Raw genomic sequence first — 22,479 nt, forward strand, 5'->3', positions numbered from 1 at the left:
CGGAGGTGAAACTGAACCAAGGATCATTGTAATTCACAGTGTGCACTCCACTCAGCCTCCTAGAGAGATGCTGTTTGGGGAAACTGATACAATTTTAATCCCTATTGGTAAACATTATCATAAAATTTGATATTAACTTCCACCGATTTTGCATATTTTTTCATAGGTGCACATATTCAATTTCTGAATTTTTCTACCGAAGCTAATCATGACTACCTTGAAATTCAAAACGGACCTTTCCACACCAGCCCGATGATGGGGCAGTTCAGTGGCCCCGACCTGCCTGCGCCCTTGCTGAGCACAACTCATGAAACGCTCATCCACTTTTACAGCGACCACTCACAGAACCGGCCGGGGTTTAAACTCACTTACCAAGGTAAGGAGTCAAAACACATCTAGGGATGCTTCTTACAGGTAAATTGTAAGGGTAAACCTCCCTAGCCGGTTAAAGGCTTGTACGACTGGAGTCATTTCTAGTTGGGCACGGTTTTCTGATTGGGAGTGGAGTGGAGTCTTGGCTGTTGTACACACAAGTCAGGACACAGACACAAGGAGCAGGGTCAGCCATGCACCATCACTGCTTCACCTGAAGTCCCTTGTCTCTACCCCCAACGGCCACCATCACCACCTTCAAGCCCCTTGGCCCCATCACCAGGTAGCCTTCTCACCTGTCACCATGTCCTCTTGGCCACGTGTAGGTATTTCCCATCAGGACTATGGTGCAGGGAGTCCGTTCACAGTGGAAGTGGGTCTGACCGTGTCTCTCGTGCCCTTAAGCCTTGTCTCAGCTCAAAGTAATGGTTCTATGTACTATTCAAGTCATGTTCAAATTATGCCAGAAAAAAAAATGAGAATGAACCTTACGTGTTTTTAAACCATCAAAATATGAGGTCTCTAACAAAAGTTTGAATCTACCATTATCAAAGCATTTTTGACATGTGAAAAAGTTCAAAGTTTTCATTTCAAACACAGTAATTTAGCTGGCCTTTTCTTGAATGTTGTTAATTCAAATGAAGTTGGAAATGTCAAAAGTGGAGTCTTTTTTTAACACAGCAAAATCACTTGATTTCTTTAATTTCATAGGCTACCCTGGAAAAATACAGATTTAATATTTTATTACTGAAAGAGGATGGCATTTTGTGTTGAACTCTTAGACCTTGTTACTTCAGTTGTTACTTAAAATATAAATTTACGTTTCCAGAATTTGGGTCTCTTAAAATAGGAATCCAGGTAGGAGAAAAAAGAGAGGGTGGTACAGGTTGAGGAATGCAACAGGAGACCTTGCCAGGATTTCTCTAGGTCCGTCTGTGTCTTTCATTCCGTCTCACCTCGATCCCCCTCCGTCTCAGCCAAGGGTATCACTTCCCCCTGGAAAGGCCCCCACACACAGAGAACAGTGGAAGGGAGACAGCTTCCCCCAGGCCAGCGCGGAGGTCTGCCTGCAGCCCTGCTCGTCCTCCTTTTGGAGATGAGAGAATGCTCCCCCTGCTTCCAGGCAGCCCCTCCCGGGCTCTAGGCTCTAGAATGTTTCTTTCTACTCTGTCAGGGCTGTCAAGGCAGGAATCGTCCTCCCTTTATTGCATTTCCCGCTGCTACTTCTCTACCAGATCTTTCTCATTAGTGTTTCAAATATACTCAGATTCCTCTCTCCCTCACACACACCCCTGTTTATATTTAATTTTAATGACCTGCATCTTCCTTCAGCTCCCGCTCTGTAAGAAACCTCTGGGAGGAATGGTCTACCCCAGCTCTCCCAGCGTCTGCTCCTCTTTCTCACTTCTCCTACCCACCCGCAGGCATCTGCCTTTAACACCCTCCTAGTGACATGATCGGCTGTGTTGGCAGTTCTTTGTGTCGTCTGAGATTCTCCAGTAGGGATGATGGGACCGGCCAGAGACAGATTAGCAAAAGGAGAACAAGCACAAGTTCATTAACATGCCCGTCACTCGGACACACAGACACCTGGGAGAACCCAGACGTGAGTCACTCAAAGGAGTGGTTAGAACTCGGGTTTAGGTACCATCTGAGGCTAAAACAAAGGAGAAGAGTTTGGGGCTTCTAGGAAGGGGAGGTGGCAATGGAGAGAAAAGCAGGAAATGTGTGGTTCACAAGGGTTGCTGAGTCAGGCTTGTTGTGCTGATTTAAGGAGGAGAGAAAGCTCTGCAAATGTACATTTTCTTCGTAAATGTGAATTTCCTCTACAAAAGGGGACCCTGTGCCCTGTTTTTAGAGTCTTCCCCTGCATCTGCTTGTTCTCAAAATACCCCAAGATTTATTGAGCAAACACAGATGTAGCTCTTTCCAGTACCTACACAAGGACTCAGCGGGCCTGATGGAGTCAACAGCCGTCCCGTCTCCCGCACAAGTGAGGGACGACGGGCCCATCCGTCGGTCTCTGTCTCAGCATCTGGACACTGAGCCTGTGGCAGCTGCCGTTGCCCCTCATTCTGCAGACCCGCACGGACCCTTCCTTCTGACTGTGCTCCCACTGCATCCCTCCTGCAGCCTCCAGTCCCACCCCGTTTCAGCCAGAAAGCCCCAACCGGTGGGTGCATTCTCCTCTGGGATCCTGTCCTTCCTGGTACCTTTGTGTGTGAACTTCCCCCTCCCTGTCCCAACTTAAAATGTCTGATTCTCCACTGCTGCTCAGAGAGGCTTCTCTCACCACTGAGGCTGAAGCACCAAAGGCTCCTATAACTGGTGTCAAATGCAAAACAAATTCAGATTTAGTAAGAAGAGACTTTTATTGGGAAAGATTATTTATTGCAAGAGGGGAAGAGGTCTATTGCCATAGAGAGAACAAGGCTCCAGCCATAAGATCAGCAAGCATTTTGAGGGTTAGGAAAAGGCTTTTCCTTCATGGAGAGCAGTAAACAAAGCTAGAAGAAGCTGGGGGTAGGGGCTGCGGTGACCAGGAGGGGCATGAGGGGATGTGGGTGAAAGCAGGTCTTTCCCTGAGGCCAGCCTGTCTGTGGCCCAGGCTGAGGGTGGGCCAACGTTTAGGGGGAAGAAAAGCGTAACTGAAGTTTGGCTTACAAGAGTTTTGTTCCAGTTGGCCACTGAGGACCAAACACTTCAGCTAACCTTTTAAAGGGAAAGCATGGGAATTTGGAGGATTTTGTCAGGTCCGGTCACAGGTAACCAAAGGGCACCTTGACTCTTATCTCAGTCCTGGGGGAAGTGGTTCTTTGCACTAAGTCATTTCCTGAAACACAGAGAAGTTAGGGAAGGAGGTGGGTTTCCTCACCTCAACTTTTCTCTAGGATCCCTGAGCTCAGGTGAACTGTCACATTGTCATTGGGAAGAGAACGGAGCAGGGTCTGAGGGCTCGGATTCTGAAGCCTAGTTACTAGTTAAAGGAATCCCATCCGTGAGCTCTGACCCGGGCCTTGGCGCTAACACAGGTTTACTGATAACTAAACTGCTCCTGTGCACGTGACTCCACTTGACTCTCTATCCAGAGTCAAAAAGGAACCTATGAAATATGGGAAAGAACCCAAAGAGAACACTGAGAACCCAGAAAGAAAAGTGAACTCTGACTTGTGGAGGTAGAGAAGATGCAAAGTCATGCATTCTTAAGGACTGAGGAAAATTCATATGCTGAACTGAGATTTTTACCTTTCCTACAAATATTTGTGTAGGGGACCCTGCTTTCCTAGGTTCTTGGCTGAGACCCCCCTGTAAAAAAAGGCAGATTAACAGTGGAAAATCAGAAGTTAATAACATGTATGCCTGCTGCATACAGGGGAGATTCCCAGAGAACCTGATTAACTCCCCAGCATGGCCCAAGCCACCACCTTAAACACCACCCCAGCTGAAGAGCCAGAAGTTGGGAGGAGTCAGGGGAGGTGAGCAGGAAAGCAGAGGAGGCAGGCTTACAGTTGCTGTGCAGATTGAGGCCTTTTTTTCTTCTCCATTGATAAGTTGCTAGACGTTTAGCCATCTCTCTCTTCCTGAAACAGAGAAAGGACACCCTTACAAAGGGAGTGTTCCCTCATAAATGTATTCATAAATGTCTCTTATAAACAGGTTACCTCTACTCTGTTTTCAGAGATTCCCCCATTTCTGCAGTTTCTTAAAAATAACCAGAGACTTCCCTGGTGGCACAGTGGTTAAGAATCTGCCTGCCAATGCAGGGACACGGGTTCCATCCCTGGTTCGGGAAGATCCCACATGCTGCGGAGCAGCTAAGCCCGTGTGCCACAACTACTGACCCGCGTGCCACAACTACTGAGCCCGCGTGCCACAACTACTGAAGCCCGTGCACCTAGAGCCCATGCCCCGCAACAAGAGAAGCCACCGCAATGAGAAGCACGCACACCGCAACAAAGAGTAGCCTCCGCTCAATGCAGCTAGAGGAAGCCCGCGCAGCAACCAAGACCCAACGCAACCAAAAAATAACTTTAAAAAAAAAATAACTTAAAAAATAATAATAACCAGCTCGAGATAATCCTCATGCCAAAGACATATTTTGGGGTGGCAAATTCTGCTCCCCTTCATCTGTCTAGATATAGATTCATCTCTCTTTAAATTAAAAAAGAAGCTTTTGTGAGGAGCATAGCAGTGTTCTTCTCTGGGCTTCCCCCTCTTGGTTTCCATCCATCAGAGTTGCCAGTAGTGATTTAAAATCCAATTTTTAAGTTTACAGATTCACCTTTCACATGATTAGGTGATTATCCAAAAAAATAAAATAAGAAACAACACTCAAATCTCAAATTAAATTATGCTAGTGTCCCTGTCATATGTCTGAAATCACAAATATCAACAGTTTGTAGTGCCTGTCTGTTGACCACTCAGGCCTGGCCAGAGTAGATCCTGGCACATGGCTGCACCATCAGAACATTAAGGGGAAAAGGTAGTTTGGGCCTGAATTCCTGAGAAGAGGCACAGGGAGTTTGCAGAGATGGTGAGACTGAAGACTGGATTTCTTTGCACCTGAGTCTGACTTTATGCAGGGTTACAGTCCGTCCTTCCGAAGGGGATTGTTTATATATATAAATATTCCTTAAGGTGTTTATTCCAAATGTAGGTTTTAAAATGAATACAAGCTAAGGGCTGGAGACTTTTTAAGAGCCGGGATGTGGGGCCTTGGCCTCTTGGTTTGCCTGAATCCCATAACCCTTCAGTCAGCTCCCAGGCAAGAGGTAGTTACACGGCTTGGAGCCACTGAAGCTCAGCTCCTGTCCTCCAGGGCAACTGCAGAGTGGGGGCACTTATCACCCCTGATGTCACATTTCAGAGGGACATCCCCAGGTCCTTGAGAAAAACACACCTGGGCTATAAAACTGACAAGAGGCTTTTACGAAGATTTACATACATCTCCAAGGGACAGAGAGAAAATATACAGTGACAAGTTTTCTAAAATAAACGCTCTAAGAACAGGGATATCAGCACCAGAGTCTGGATGAAGCCTGGCCAGGTCAGAGGTGAAGGACGCATTTGCAGGCGAGCCCATGTGGTGAGGACATTCAATTGTGGAATAATTTGCATCCCACATTGAGAAGTTGAATTTTATTCTCTAGGTCCATGGTTCTAGAATTCAAGAGATCCATGACTTGAATGGTAAATATCTACCCCATGAGATACAGATATTATAATTTATATATAATATTAATATACATAATACCTCTATATAAATGTAAAAATACAATTTTAATATTTTCCTCTTAACCTCTAATGATGTGAATGTAGTATTAGCGTAACCTGTGCTTTGTCACCAAATCACAGATAACTCCATGTTTTATTACAATCTTGCAGATATCTCAAAATATTACTGTACAATATTGTGAAGTGACATTAGTTATTAGACTTGCCACCTGCCATTTAGTGAAATAACAACACATCTAGTACTATACCACATGTCTGGCTTTCATCACACTTACATAAGTAAATTTTTCCTTTATGATCTGATGTATTTGTTTATGCATTTAAAATATTAGTTTGAGGTTAGTGGACTTCACCAGAATGCTAAAGGAGTTCATATTAAAACTCTTAGGAAAGCTGGTGGGTAATAAACTGTTGAAGGTTTAAAAGTGACTGTCTTAGTCCATTCAGGCTGCTTTAACAGAATACCATAGCCTGAGTGGCTTTTAAACAGCACATATGTGTTGCTCACAGTTCTGGAGGCTGTGAATCCAAGATCAAGGTGCTGGCAAAGGCACGCCTCCTGGTTCCTAGGCAGCATCTTCTCATTCTGTCATCACTTGGCAGAAAGGGTGAGGGAGCTCTGTGGGGCCTGCGTTATAAGGGCAGTAACCCCATTTATGGGGCTCCACCCTCATGACCTATCACCTCCCAAAGGCGCCACTTCCAAAACCATCACATTGGGAGTTAGGATTCAACATACAAATCTGGGGACACAAACACTCAGTATATAGCAGTGAAAATTGGATTAGTCATATGTTCATTTTTTAAAAGCTTAGTCTCCACGTACATTGTGGACTGTTAAGCAGGGAAGAAATGGGTTTGGCAAAAAGAGGGAGACTGGAGGTAAAAAGACACGTTTAAGAGACAATTTTAAAGTTTCAGGCATGGATGGGGACCACGTGCTCAGGCTGAGGCAGTGTGCTTGGTACCTACTGCAGAGGAAATAATGAGGGTGATGTGGTGGGTGGTGGAGCCTCTCCCTGAGGCTGAGACTTGAAGAATGAGAAGGAGCCGGGGGGTGTAAAGAGCAGGGAAGTGTGTCCGGGTGGAGAGAGGAGCTCCCATGTTCAAAGAACAGAGAGGACAGAGCTGGAGTGCTGAGAGGAACAGGGTCTGAGAGGTTTGCAGGATGGAGACTGGGAGTTGGGTGGTAATGCATTCAGAGTTGTTTCCAGGTGCAACGTAAAGTCACTGAAGGATGTTAGCAAAAGATAAGTCCCTGCAATGCAGAGAATGGATTGTTGTAGGGGGAGGGAGGGGAGGAGAGAAAGCAACAAACCCAACAAGAAGAGTCCAGGAGAGATGCAGGTCTCAACTTCAGCACAGCTTTCTTTCATTGTGTCACCTTCATCTGGTTCTTAGATCAGCTTAGAATCTGAATGGTATTATTATGAACCCCACGCTCCTCTTTCATATTTCTGTACATCTGGTCTCTCCCCCTTCCCTGTTCCTATTGAAGTGTATTCTGTTAAAATATGAGCATTTCATTCGTGATCATCATTTTAAACTTGGTTATTACATGGTAGTCTTCACTGTTTGACACGATCTTAGTATTTGAGTCAATAATAAAAGTATAGCATAATTATTTCTCCTACATCTAAGCTGCCAGTTAAGTAGTATATCTCTGTTGACCCCAAGAACTTTTGAGAATTCTCCCCCAATTTGAATATTCTTAATAATATATTGAAAAATTTAACTTTTCTTTCTTTATTGACATTGCAAAAGTCAAATACAGATTCCCATGCTAGTACCGTTTGCCATGTAGTTTTGAAACTAGATTTTATCTTACGTAGCTTTAAACTGCCACAGTTCAAAAAAGTGTTTTTTGGGGCTTCCCTGGTGGCGCAGTGGGTGAGAGTCCGCCTGCCGATGCAGGGGACACGGGTTCGTGCCCTGGTCTGCGAAGATCCCACATGCCACGGAGCGGCTGGGCCCGTGAGCCATGGCTGCTGAGCCTGCGTGTCCGGAGCCTGTGCTCCGCAACGGGAGAGGCCGCAACAGTGAGAGGCCCGCGTACCGCAAAAAAAAAAAAAAAAGTGTTTTTTGTTTTCTTCCTCGATATTTTCCATGTAGGGTTACTAAGGCCATGTCTACATAGCTCCAAAAGCTACCAATTAGTTCACTCCAAAAAGAATGTTAAAAAAAAAAAAAAAAGGAAAGAAGGAAGGGAATAACAATACCACAAAAAGTCTGTGTAGGAATTATTTAGACTAGAGAGCATAAAGCTGCTCTGATTGGTTAGCAAAATATTAATATTTTTTAAATTGTCAATATTTAGAATTAGATTTCACATAATTGGTGAAAGACCCATAGATCCACTTTCCCTTTTCCTGTTGCAATGTCAGGCACGACTTTTGGCCACATTGACAGGTGGGAGCCGTCCCCTGAAGTGTCAGAGTGATGGCCCTTCCAGGGTGTAGACGCATTGACTTCAGAAATCTCCTGTAGTTGCCTGCAAGCTGTGATCCCACACTCTCTGCCTAGCCTGTAGGCATTCAAATTTGTTGAGTCCGCATCTAGGCCAGACATCTGGTTGGTTGAGCAAACATTTTATTTACTTGACACCTGACTCTACATTTGAGTACCCACATTTTTAAAAAGAAAAATCCCTAAGTAATATATTTTTATGTAGGCAGTTAATTTGCTATAATTGAGAGATATAAAAATAAATTAAGTAAAAAAGAAGGAGAACACCAATATGAGGCATTCTGATTTCTTGCAGAGTATCTTACCTGACAGGGATGAAACTTAATTAGATAGTTTGTCATTTTATAAAATTTATAAGTTGGCAAAGTGACACAACTCTGATGTGTGTGTGTCACATCAAAATTCCTAGGTTCCACCTGAGATTTATAAGTTAAGCTTATGATTAATAACTCATAAGAAGATGCATAAATCATGCAGATAATTCTTGTCATTCTCAATGATGTCTGTGTTGTACCCCTTATTCCTAAGCCTTCTCATTTATTTATGACCATATAAAGGTCAAAAATGCTCCTAGTAGATGTAGCTGTCTTGAAGTTAAATGACTTATACAGAACTTGAGAAATGAAAGGTGAACCGTGTGAAATAAAATTGAGTTTGTGTACCCTACTTCTAAGTCAAAAACTGGAAGATGGGAGGTAGGACGAAGATATTTATCAACTAATTAGATATCAGTCAGAAAATGTAATAGATATCAGAAAGATGGCTACATGATTCCATTGGCTGTCACATCAAGCACCTGTAATTTAAACACTTGATGCAAATATCATTTGAGATTGATATATGTGAATAATCGTTATTTTCCCAGATCCAAACAAAGGATTCTCCTAAGAAAGAGAAAATTCTGTGTGTTATCTTATTCTTGTAGTATAAGGTATGGGCTTACTGGTACTGAGATTTTTTTTTCATAATATTTGTGAAATGTTGCCATATTAAGTTTTTTAGTGACTTTCTTTTCCTTTTGTTTTTTGTGACTTGACATTTGGCGAAGCTGAATATTTATCTTCCTTCTTTCCCTATTTCCTCTCTTCCTTCCCTCCTTCCTTTCTTCCTTCCTTCCTTCCTTCTTTCCTTCCTTCCTCCTCTCCTCCTCCCTCCCTTATCTTTCTTTCTCTCTCTTACTTTCTTTATCTTTCTTACACTATAAAGCATAATTGTTGAATGCCAGTAACTTAAGATAATTTTAAGTGCTTCAACCATAGGTGGTAAAAACATCTTTTTCCTTTTGCTATATGTGCTGTGCACCTTAAAAAAAAAAAAGCCAACATAATAGGATATGTTAAATCTGCTTATTCATGCATACAATCACAAAACCATTGCATTTTTAGTGAATTGAATCTATGAGAAAATAGGCTATAGTTTGTGGATACCAATATTTCCCCCTTCAGGAGGAAAAGCAGTTAAACTGCCTTTATGTGCAATGAGCAACTGAAGAATTCATTCTAATTGATTGTATAAGCACACTCACTGTTCCTTACAGATACGACCATAATTTATACATGAAATTGACACGCCTCTAAGACTGTCGCTCTTTTTCCTTCTAACGTGGTATTCTGAGTCATTGAGGAATGAAGGTGGGGAGCTTCCTCTGTCCTTTTCTACCATCTGCCTGAGTGAATCAGGCTCTCAACATGAGGCTGTTTATAAAGAAGCCTATTTCACATAAAAATGCTTAAAACAGTGGGTAATACATAGTTGTATCAATTCTCATCCCCTCCAGAGTGTCCTTTTTCAAGATGGAAAAGTGCCTACAACGTGGTTCATGGATTAGACTGTTGGAGACTAGGGTCCAAATCTTAAAAGTTGTCCAATTTCCTCCCTGCAGGTCATGTGGATTTGCTTTTCCTTTTATGGGTTTGCTGAAAGTAGAAGTAACAATCTCAACCACTTTTTGCCTTAAGAGAGCTATTCCTCTGAACCAAAGGCACACCTGGACGGGTATGTCAGTGGATGTGTCTCCTAGGTGACAGTGCCTTCAGGTGTCCACATCCCAGTTGAGATGTGCCATGTGCTTCTTCAGCAGTCCTCCCCAAGCTCCTGATGCAGTGAAGGGATTCTGAGTCTGATGTGTGAGTCTGTAGTCTTAGTGAGTCCAACAGTTCCTTTGCGTTGAAATAAAAGTTTCTCCACCAGGTAAAGGCTATTGTGTAAAAGGATTCCTGGGCAATTAATCCTTGGTTGGTCGAAGCACAAGACACAATTGTAGTTGCAACTGTGAACAAGCAATTTGGTGAACAGTCCTGCAGGGGAGCCTTCGGGCAGTGGGAAAGGCATGGGATTGGCTGCAGCCTTAACAGTAATGTAGGTGGATGTCATCAGTAAGTTCTGGGATCAAGGTGTTCACATAAGGAGCACAGAACATTTAGGTGGACAATCTGTCTTAAAAACGAGAACTAGGATTGTATCCTTGTTACAAAGGGAGGTGATGTGTTATCCTAGTCATGATAACATCCACTTTGGGAAACTGGTGAGCTTATGTATGTGTGCCTGTGAGAAATTCCGTTGACTACAACACGAGACTTAGCCACTTCCATGACCAGATTAATCTTTTCATTGAGAGGAAGCCGAGGACTTGAAAAGGGCTTGGAGGTCATATTCAGCGTAGACGCTGATGCAGACTGCAGTTTCTCCTCCCTGTAAGGAAGCTGTTTTCTTAAAGTATTTCACACAATCCCCGTATTAGAAGTTGCTTCTCCCCGCTGGTCTGCCCCCATCTGATAAGTGGCTCAAGAGCTCTGCCTGGAGTGAGGGAATTTCGTCATAGAAACCAGACATTTCTTACAGTCAGGACTTAGCCTTGCTGAACTGATATATACAAACCATGTTCATTGCGTTTATTATCTCTGTTAATTCTTGTGAATAAGATAGGTATCTTCGTTCTCCTTTCATAAATGAAGAAATGAGCCTCTGGAGTGGAAGTGGTTTGGTCAGCATCCCAGATCCATTAGATGGGAGACCCAGGTCCAGCTCAAGTCCCTGGGCTCCCTTGCAGCACATCCCAGGGCCTCTACTATTTTACAAAATGACCTCCAGGCTCTTGTACGTGCTTCACAAACCTATTTCTCTGTTGGTTGATGATTCTCTTTCTAATTCAACTTTTCAATGATAGATCTGACAACAGATCTTGTAGAACAACTGGATAACACCTCAAAAAGTCATTAGGAGTTGTCAAACATAGAAATATATGAAATATATGAAGGACTCGATGTCCTTCAGTTGAAACAGAATTTGTTTGAAAATGGTGATTTTTACTTCTCTTATGCTAGAAGTGGCTTCCTTATCAAATTCCAGTGAAGTGGTCTTTTCTTTTTCTCTCTTAGTTGTTTTTTTTCTCTCAAATTAAAATGTGGTATATTATTAAAGTGAGTTTATGGGAATTAATGACCATGAGTGATGAGTACAGAACAACAAAACTCTGCTTAGATGAGGGTCTGACACTTGGTTGAGCGATTCTTCACTCTCAAGCCCAGAGGTCACATTAATTAAACTCCCACCTCTGAAAACAGGTATATGGACACATCACAGATACTCAGAGGTACATGGACATCGACAATGCAGGTAATAAAAAATCTACTGCACGTGTGCTAATGGGCACACAATGGGAATCCTTCCAAAATTCATCTATTTTTCGCATACTAAAGAATTATTTTTATTACTTCTTTTTAGTTACTTTAATTCAGACACCTGATAGTCCTGTAGATCAATGCATGTATCACTGTGTAAGTGTGACCATGAGTCAAACTTTGGGAAAGACATTTTTTATAAAAAGAGAATGTGACTTATGACTTAGTTGAAAATTTGGGAATATAGATATTGGTATTTAAATAGTGAAGGACTCCATTAAATAAGAGATTTAGAAGAAAGACCTAAAAATAGTGTCACTGATATTTATACTTAGTGTATAATTCACAACTGAAAACAAGTTTAATTGGGATTGTAAATTCTTAAGAAAACTCTGAAATGAGCTGTGGGTTTTGTATTATGTCTTTTGCCTGGTAGATATGATTTATGTAAGAAAGAATGGGTCCTGGCTTTTAAAAACATGTTGCTGTCCAGCTGCAAACATGTCCTAATGCCTCTTCTATGGCTTGGCGCATTTCATTACTAGATTCTCCCCTTGTAAGAGTTGTAGACCATGAACAGGGGCGGGGCTCTGGGCGGATGGCCTCCGGAGCTCCTCTCCTGGAACTCCCCGCCTTATCTCAGAGAACTGACTTCCTTCTGTCCTTGGGCCCCTCCTCTTCCCTCTGCTGAAGAGTCTCTCTTTCTTGGGCATTGCCTGACTGGCATCTTCTCCCCACTCAGATCTCAATTTCAGCGTTAATTGTTCAAGGATGCAATTTTTGATCACCCTCACTTACCTTCATCCTGGGGTTTTTTTTCCCTTTATTTTAGTCTTTGTTTATTTTTTTAATAATAGTTTACACAACTTACAATTGTTTTACGTAATTACCGACGTATTGATTTATTTGTGTCTGTTTCCCTAAATAGAATGTAAGTTTCATGAGAGCAGGACCCATTTCTGTCTAGTTTCCATTTGTAACTAGTATTTATAACATAGTAGACACTCAATACATGATTTTTATCTTACTCAATAAATGAATAGGTAATAAAAACTATAGTCCTGCCTACCTGGGCTGGCATTCTCTCTCTCTTTTTTACCCTTTAATTCCTATACAGGACAACTGCGTTAGTGCCATTAAAAAAAGAAAGAAAAAACATTTTTTCTTTTAATCAAGGGTAACATACAGCTGTTGGACTTAGAAAGGCAACCCTGAAATTTCTATCTCAATCCCTTTCACAGAGTTTAGATGACAGGTAGAAATAAGCTGGCTTTGTAAGTCCCTAAAGAGACCTTGAATGCCGGTCTTAAATTATGCCACAAACCACATAACACATGTAGGGAAATGCATTGTGTGACATATTATTAGTGTGTGTGATGAACGTGTGGAGCATGTGTGTGTGAGTCTGTCCTAAATGCTGTTTCACGTGACCGTTCATCAGGAATCTCTGTTACCGTTACCTCCTTTATAATGTACTGTGATAATTGGTTCTTGTATTGATACCCTAAGGGCACCGCTAGAGCATGAACAGAATCCTTCAGGGAGGGTAGGGTAATATTGAACATGGTTTAATTTGATTTTTGTCCCATGGAAACTGGCAATCCGTTTTTGATATTTACTTTTTAAGTTTTATCATTAGCAGCTGTATTTGATGTATTAGAGGACTCATTTCTCCAACAGAACTTATTGTATTTCAAGCAAAACAAGAATGAGAACAAGCTGCTGATTTCAGTTGAAAAGAGTATAATAAAGGAGGAAACTGGCTAATAGTTGAAATGCAGCATGGGAGTCTCTGTTCTTTTTCTGAGCGTAGGTCTATAACGTAACTTTAACTCAAACAGCAATACTGCGAGGAGGGAAACCATGCACTGTGGATATTTGCCAGGCCTGGCTTTCAGGAAAAGGCTGCTTCATGGCCTCCCGAGTGGGGTGGTCCTTGGGAGAGGCAGGCAGCCTTGCTCTGTGATTGCCAAGTGGGCCAGGGAGAGAGGCACGTTATGGCGAAGGAGAAGAGTGTGTAAGTGTGGGGGGGTGCGTGTGTGCACGCGTGCGTACGTGGGTGTGGGTGCGCGTACATGTACATGCATGTGGGTGGGTGGGTGTGCATGGGTGTGGGTGTGCGCATGCATGTGCATGTGTGCATGCATCTGTGTGCGTGCATCTGTGTGCGTGTGTGTGCATGCGTGTGTGGGTATGAATTAGCATGGAGGGTCCAGGGCCTCCCTTAGAGAGAGGCTCCCCACTCCCACCCAGAGGGCTCTTCTACCTCCAGGTTCTACTTGGTTCTGGACCCTGGAGGAGCCAATGCCAGGAACTATGTCAAGATACTCCCAGACCTTGGCCACTGCTGCATCTTCTGCTTTCTGCTTTCTTGCTCCCAATCACTCTTCAACTGCTTATCTGACTCTGGTCCAGAGACGTATACAATTGCAAGTATAAGATACTGAAATTAAGGATTTTTTAACCTGCTAACTATAGTCAGGGTTTAACTGTAGTATCTTGCTGTGAGCTGTGCAGTATCTATTGAAAATATAAATGAATAAATATATATATACATATATGACTGCATATATCTATATGTATGTATGTGTATTTCTGTGGCTATTGGAAGATATGACATTACAACATCTTATCTCTTCAGTATTTATGAGTCAAAATATCATAATTTATTTGTTTAGACATTTAGATTACTATAGTGTAAGTAATGATGCAATGAGCATATTTAAAGATTTGGCTTTTTCTTTGAAATTATTTTCATAGTAGAGATTTCTATAAATGGTATTACTAGGTTAAATGTTTAAAAAACTGAATCTTTATGGCTCTGTTCAAATTGCTTTCCCAAAGTTTTATGGCAAATCACATTGCCATAAATGATTTACCCAGTTGACTCATTGGCATTGCATATTGTTATTTTAAAGAGAAAAATACCATTTCAGTAGTTTATTCATTAAGAAAAAGCTATTAATAGTAATCCTCTATAGCAAATGTGTAACATTTGGCAAATGTTAATTAAGTGAAACCCCAAACGCCAAACAGCAACTACGCTGATCTCCCACATTGCAAGTGCACTTGTAATACGACCTGGTTGGTATCTTTCCATGTGGCCCCCAGAGTATCTTTATGGAACTATCCAATCCTTGTACCATGAAAAGAGGCCAGTTCATAGTCTAACCCTTACCTGCCCGTGAAGTCTAACCTGAGAGTTTCCAAGCCACGTACTCCGTGTGTTCCAGTCTTAACAATCTGCTTAAATAGTGCTCCATTTCACACATGTTCACATGTCCATCAGCTATCACACAGGCTACGATGTCCCTTTCATCTTATTGCCAGCATCCTCTTTCACACCCTCTTTATTCCAGGTTCTAAGTACAGAAACATTAAGTCTAAAACTGGGAAATGCCTGGCACAAATCATAGACCATATAATTTTTCAGGATTTATTTAAAATCACCAATGGTGATCACCTGATTAAACTAATTATATATACAGTGAAAATGTTTATTTTACTTTGTTCCCCACGTGAAGGACCTCCATGGCAGTCACTTGCATCCTTTACATTATTATTCCATTTTCAGCTGACTGTGAGAACAATGGTGCCGGGATCGTGCACGGGTTTGTTTGCAGCAGGAATGCATCGCAGGGAGAAGCTGAACTGCAGTTCCTCCTGTGTTGATTCTTCATAGAGTGGCTTTGTAACTGTGTCAGTAGTGAGCTCCCAGCCCCTTTATGTATAAGAGCAGAGTCTAAACACTAGATGATCCTTAAAAAACTAAAAATAGAATTACCATATGATCCAGCAATCCCACTACTGGGCATATACCCAGAGAAAACCATAATTCAAAAAGACACATGCACCCCAATGTTCATTGCAGCACTATTTACAATAGCCAGGTCATGGAAGCAACCTAAATGCCCATCGACAGACGAATGGATAAAGAAGATGTGGTATGTACATACAATGGAATATTACTCAGCCATAAAAAGGAACGAAATTGGGTCATTTGTTGAGACGTGGATGGATCTAGAGACTGTCATACAGAATGAAGTAAGTCAGAAAGAGAAAAACAAATATCGTGTACTAACGCATATGTGTGGAACCTAGAAAAATGGTACAGATGAACCAGTTTGCAGGGCAGAAACAGAGACACATGTAGAGAACAAACATATGGACACCAAGGGGGGAAAGCAGGGGTGTGTGTGTGTGATGAATTGGATGATTGAGATTGACATGTATACACTGATGTGTATGAGATTGATGCCTAATGAGAACCTGCTGTATAAAAAAATAAAAATAAATAAATAAGCACTAGATGATGACCTGGTGAGATTCCACTGCTCTGAAGTAGGCATGACCCTCCCACAAGAGCAGGTAAGAAGATATTGACAAGGCGGCTGATTTAGCTTTAAGATTCGATATTGTTACCAAACTCAGGTTTGGCTGCTCGCCACTCAAAGGCCAATAACCAAGAGGCAAGTGTCAGTAGGAAGGAAAGGTGCTTTAATCAGAGAAGCCGGCCATCTGGGGAGAGGGTGGACTCGTGTCCCAAGACCAACTCCCAAGATTCTGCTCAGTCATAACAGTTTTTAAAGGGAAAAGGGTGGGGGGAGAATCTCAGTGAGTCATCGAGCAGGAGGTTGGGATCTGCATCACTGTCCATTACGTGCAGACCAGCTGACTCTCTCTTCAGATGTTATCTCGTCTGCATGACCTGCCTACAGGATTGCTAAGGGGGCTCTTGGGGGGTGGAGAGCTAGTCATTCTTTAACTGCTTAATTCCTCATTCTTACCTGTTTTAATCTAGGAAAAGAATCAACAGGTTAGGCAAGGCCTGGTGTGCATTCATGAGAGCATAAGTCAGGAGTTATGTTCAGTTGCCTAGTGATCACATTCCTATAATCAGGTTAGCGGGGAACAGAAATGAGCAAACAGAAAAGGGGCAGAGAGCTGCTTCCAATATCAGGAGATTACACCTAATTATGCATTTGTTAACTCTCACTGATTTATGTGTACATTTTTGAATTATACAGTCTGCAAACATTTATTATCCATCAACCTACCTAGAGTTTATTTTAGGGACCACAAAAGACTTAGTGATATAGTGATAAACCACAATAAACAATGTATTATAAAGAGATTGTACTGATAGATAGTAATGGCTAGCATAATGATTCTACACTTCTTTTTAAGGAGAAAGTTAAGAAAAAGAAATGGATTTCTTTATTTTATTTTCACTGAACATTAACTGAACTCAACAAAACAATAACCTGTTTCCTAATTAGAAACACTTAGAAAGGAGTGCTAGGATAGTTTTCTTTTAAATTAGAAGAAAACTGTTTAGGTCCGTGTTCACCTGACGTTCTTTATAAAGGCATTTTTTATTATCATCTATATTTCTTGTTTTTATTAAATTCCCCGCATACATTTTTTTTCCAAGGTAAGCATTGTCAAATTTATTTTTGGTATGGGCTGTGTAACTTCTAAAGCATACAGTAAGTGTTCATTAAATGCAAATTGTTATAATTCTACTACTAATAATAATTACTGTTTTAACTTAGGATGGTAATGGGCAACTTAGTAAAGACCTTGTTTAAAACTCATATCTAAAAAGTTCACCCTAAGAAGCTGCACGCCGTCATATCCCTCTAATTCCAGACTAATTGCACTTGCTCTTCCTGAGCTGGGCTCTGTCTGTCTCTTCCAGCCTATGGATTACAGAACTGCCCAGACCCACCGCCTTTTCAGAATGGGTATATGATCAACTCGGACTACAGTGTGGGGCAGTCGGTATCTTTTGAGTGTTATCCTGGGTACATTTTAATCGGCCACCCAGTCCTCACCTGTCAGCATGGGATCAACAGAAACTGGAACTACCCTTTTCCAAGGTGTGATGGTAGGTTAATCACTTTTCTTGGAAATGATTTAAGTTTTCATGTGTATAATGGTGCCTGAAATATTAAATGAATGTATTTGAGAATTCATTAATTTGTTCAACAAATTTTTATTGGGAATCTATTATGTTAAACTCATTCTACTTAGTATTTCAGGAATGTATCATATGCCAGTAAGGTAAAAAAAAAATGAATAGGTCTTGCCCTCAAGGAAACTACAAGGGTAACAGAATAATAAACATGAATGTTTATTATGCAAAATCAGGAACAAAGAGCGTTTTGATAAATTACAAATACAGAAGATGGTGTTTGCTTGGGAAATCTTTATGGCTAGAGCAGTGCTTAGTTTTACAGTAGTTCCATCAAATTGCTGGATTAGAGGGGAAAAGAGTACTTTATTTCACCCTAGATATTTTCTATTGTTTAACTTTTATAATAATCATATATTGATTTTGTATTCCAGAAAACTGACTTTATTTTTGTAGTTGGCCTTGAAGGACACGTACTATTTTGCTACTCAGAGATAGAGACCATCCCAGATAGAAGCAGTAGTGTGAGCAAAGACATAGTGCAGGAGCGGTCTTAGGAAAAAATTAAGTAGGGTCCTTTACTGGTGCATGAAGAGCAGATCTGGTTTCAGTGAATATCCCTAGTCTGAGCAGAAATCACTTCTTTAAAGCTTCTGTTTGGCTGTCTAATTTTTATGATGACTCTGAAATTTTCACAATATTAAGTTAAATAGATCAAGTACTTTGTTTATGAAGAAAGCATATGAAATAGAAAAGTTACCATACACCTAATGTTCTAACATTATAAATACAGTACCTTTGAATGAAAAAATAATGAAATTACCAACTCTGTGGACTTTTGAAATGCTAAATACTTATATCCCAGGGGCAAAAAGGGAGAGGCATCTGTCTGTATTTGAATTTCTACTGAAGAAGTAAAAAAAAATAAAAGCAAATCGGTAGACTTTTTAAATCATATTTTTCACCTGTACTTTTCCATTCTTTATCATTATATAAACAGCTATAAAAGAAAAACATTCACTGTATTTTTTAAAAAAATAGTTATTTTAGTTGACTACAAATTTAATAACATAAAATAGCATTTAAAATTATTTTCTAAAACTAAGAATAGCAGTAGCATATCTGGGTTTTTTTATTAACACACTTTAGAAACTTTTTGTATTACTCACCATTTAAAAATTCATATATTTACATATATAAATTACTTTGAATTGTCAGGATTGAAACCCTTCTTACTTGCAATTTTTGCCGGAATCCTTTGAATTCATATGTAAATAGGAGACTCCTTGGCTTGATATAAAAAAATAGAATTACGTATTTAATTAGATTTCATTGCTTTTTCAAATCCGACTTTCCAACATGGAAATAACTGCTAGCTTAGAATTATTTGTCAGTGTGAAGATAACAAGATATATCTTTTTGGATGATATATGATGTATAATACTACCCAGAGTTGGCCAAACCGTGAAGCTAAAATCCTTCAGTCATCCAAGACAGCCCAAGACTCCTGGTACCTCGTGAAAGTTCCAGGACTGCCCCCAAGCCACCCTGAGGCGTGGCTAATTTACTAGTAGGACTCACAGAACTCAATAAGCTATTATACTCAAGACTGTCGTTTATACCAGGAAAAAGACATTAAAATCATCCAAGAGAGTGATGCACAGGGTGGAATGTAGGGGGTGCCTCACTCTCAGAAATGACCTGTGACAACATGCATGGAGAACGTACGCCCTGGGCAACTCAGCTGGGCCTTAGTGCCCAGAGTTTTTATTGGGTCTCCTTCATGTAGGCATCACTGATGATTGCTTATCTAGTGGTTGATAATCAGTTTCCAGACCAGCTGATATCCTGTGACCCAAAGGCCCCGCCCTAAATTGCAGGGCTGGACTTTCTGGCAGGCCAGCCCCATCCTAAGACTAAGGGATGTGGCCAGGCCCCCAGGAGAAACAAAGACACTCCTATCAGGTATGGCAAAAAATTAACTCCCAGAATCCAGGGCAAATGGCAGACCTTTCTTTAGGCAAGGTCAAATTCTTTACTACGTAGATACTTTTACCATATGTCTCTCTTCATACCTATAATGTCATAGACAGAATAAAAAATCAAAACATAAGATCCATGTAAAATTCTTATATTGTAAAGTAAGTGTTCCAAGATGTTTTTAATGTCTTCCATATTAGATTAAATTCTAAAAAAATAACTGGGGGGTGTTATTTTAAAACAAAAGTTATTTTATCTAGAAAAGGTTGCATTTCCAAAAAGTTAAATAAAAAAGTGTCCTGTTTCCTGAGAATGGTGGGCTGTTAAGATGCCTATCAGTGTTCAAGTAAACTACAGTTAGGCCCCTCACGGGACACCAGCAGACGCTCTGATCATCCAATATCCTCACCTAAAATGTATCCTGTTAACACAGAGTGGTTTGTCATTTCAGATTTATGCTTTTTATACAGGGCAAGTGTACTGAAAAACACTCTTTAAAGGTCCAGCCCTGTAGACTTCAGAAGAATCTTAGAAAAAAAAAAATATATATAAATACTTTGAACAAGTTCTGGGCATCTTTATTAAAAACTGAGCAATTCAGACAATTAAGGTCCAAGAATTTAAAATCTTAAGCCATCAAGCTTCACAAGTGTATATTAAATTGGTTTATATGAATATGCTGCTAATTTGCATAAGAATCTGTTATGTAAAATTAGTATATTCTGAATTTATCTGAAAAAAATCTGGACTACAAGTGTGATCTTATTATAATAAATAAATGAAAGTATATCTCTGAAAGTGACTTGAGAAATTTAAGCCATTATTTTTACCATAACTTAAGAAGTCTCAATTTTTAAAAATGGGTTATACTTGTTAAAATATGGTTAAGAAGGCTGTGGCTTATTAATTTACTAAATGTAATTTCATGATTAAATATGCATCTACACTTAGATATATAGTTCAAAATTTGAAGTATTTTGTTGACCTAATTAATTCTTTAACACTGAAATATTTATGTAGATCTACTTCTAAGGTCTTTTTTAAAAGTTTTCACATGGTGGTGATAATCCACATCCGATGAGACATTCAGGTGACGCCTCACCTCCCTCATATTCAGTATAGCTAAGCTGTCTCTAGAACTTGATGGAAATAGACAGCTTAATCATTTGTATGTACTTACTGTCCTCTGGAGAGATACATATAGAAATAACTTGAGGACTTTGATGGGCTGTGCTTCTCACAGCAATCCTTCCTCCCATACTTAACATAGATGTATGTGTAAAGAGTTACATGCAGTACTCCCACTTCTGACTCTTCTGGCCACCAGTGTGTGAGCTCTTCCTCAGCAAGCACCTCTGTGACACCAGATGGATGTCCTACACGGGAACTCAGTTCTGATGCTGTCTCCCTGGTGATGGCTTCAGATCCCCAGGTTACAGACTCAGTCCCACAAGACTGCCCCCCCCACCCCCGTCCCTGCCCCAACTTCAGATGCAAATCCAGGTTGTCACCTGTACTTCTGATAGGCTGCAGATTCCCGTAGTTCCCTCCTCCTGTTGGATGAATTGGCTGGAGCCACTGAACATTTTACTTACTAGGTAACTAATTATCAATACCAAGGATATAGCCCAGGACCAGCCAGATGGAAGAGATGAGGGGGCCTGCAGCCCTCTCCAGGTGCTCCATCCCACCCCCCACAGCTCCACCCTCCACCAACCTGAACCTCTCTGGACCACCCCTCCTTTCTTTTCTCTAAAGGAGGATTCATCACATAGGCACGATTGATTAAATCCTGGGCCCTTAGGTTGGAGATTCAGTCGACCCCCCTTCCTCTTCCCTTCCCAGAGGTGGAGGTGGGACTGAACCTCCAATCACAGGTTGGTTCCCTGGGCAACCAGCCCCCAGGCTTCAGGGCTTTCCAGATCACTGCATTAACATAAACTCAGGTGTGGCTGGAAGGGGCCTGTTATGAATAATAAAAGACGGTTTGATCTTCATCACTTTGGAAACTCTGAGGGTTTTAGGAGTTCTGTGCCAAGAACAGGGAAGAAGGCCAGAACTGCATGTATTTCTTCTTATAAGTCGTGCTGCCTCCGTCTATGCTCGTGGATACATAGACGGATACGTGTGTGTTGACTCTGGCCCCTGGGGTGGAGGGGAGTGCGGCATCTGTATCACTCCCAGTTGCGAAGTGCAGTGCACAATAGCCGATGGTCTCTCTCCTGGCTGGTGGGTTGCCTGCCCCTCCTGCTGGGACCAGGCTCCTTGGCAGATGGGTGGTTGGCTGTGGTACAGGGACCCCTCCTGTGACTGGATGCTCCCCACTGGACTCGTGACTGATCTCCACTGGAGGGTCTTCTTTGAATCTCACCCTCAGGGAGAGCATGGGGGTGGATGCATTTCATGTGAGCTAGATCACAGGCTCACTGTTGCTTCAGAGTTCACCTGAGATGCTGCTCAGACGTGGAACTCAAAATACACCTTTGGTGCCACTAAGATGAGGGGAAAGCCTCTGGGAAGAGATCCTGGACAGGCCAGAGAAAATGGAGGTGCAGCTTTGACTCACTGTTGTAGGGTCGTACGTTTTCTCACTACGGGCCACACAGCAGGATTTTGCCTTGAGAAAATGTTACACGTGCATTGACAGTATTATTACCCAAGTTGAATTTTATACTTATTTAGCTATTAACATCTTTCCTCATCACTACATGGTGTGCAGTGAGGTCTGCAAGGGCAGGGATGGGGTGTCTGTGGGTCTTTGCTGTATCCCCAGCTCCAGCCCCGCTGCCTGGTACATAATAGACTCTCAATAAACATTCACTGAATACATGAATGAAAGGATTTGTTATTTGAATATCATAGGTAAATCATGGCAAATATATTAAGTGA

The 22,479-nt window shown here is 41.3% G+C and overlaps 1 protein-coding gene across 1 annotated transcript in view; it reads left to right on the plus strand.

Annotated features, from left to right (window-relative positions):
• The window catches only part of CSMD1 (CUB and Sushi multiple domains 1), a 1,461,432-nt gene that overhangs the window by 1,311,564 nt on the left and 127,389 nt on the right, over nt 1-22,479 (plus strand). The window contains exons 43-44 of the mRNA XM_060085850.1: nt 167-376; nt 17,395-17,583. Of these exons, the coding sequence (XP_059941833.1) occupies nt 167-376; nt 17,395-17,583 (399 nt within the window). The remainder of the gene's footprint in view (nt 1-166; nt 377-17,394; nt 17,584-22,479) is intronic.

The sequence above is a fragment of the Mesoplodon densirostris genome, chromosome 20 (genome assembly GCF_025265405.1).
Source record: "Mesoplodon densirostris isolate mMesDen1 chromosome 20, mMesDen1 primary haplotype, whole genome shotgun sequence".
Lineage (NCBI taxonomy): Eukaryota > Metazoa > Chordata > Mammalia > Artiodactyla > Ziphiidae > Mesoplodon > Mesoplodon densirostris.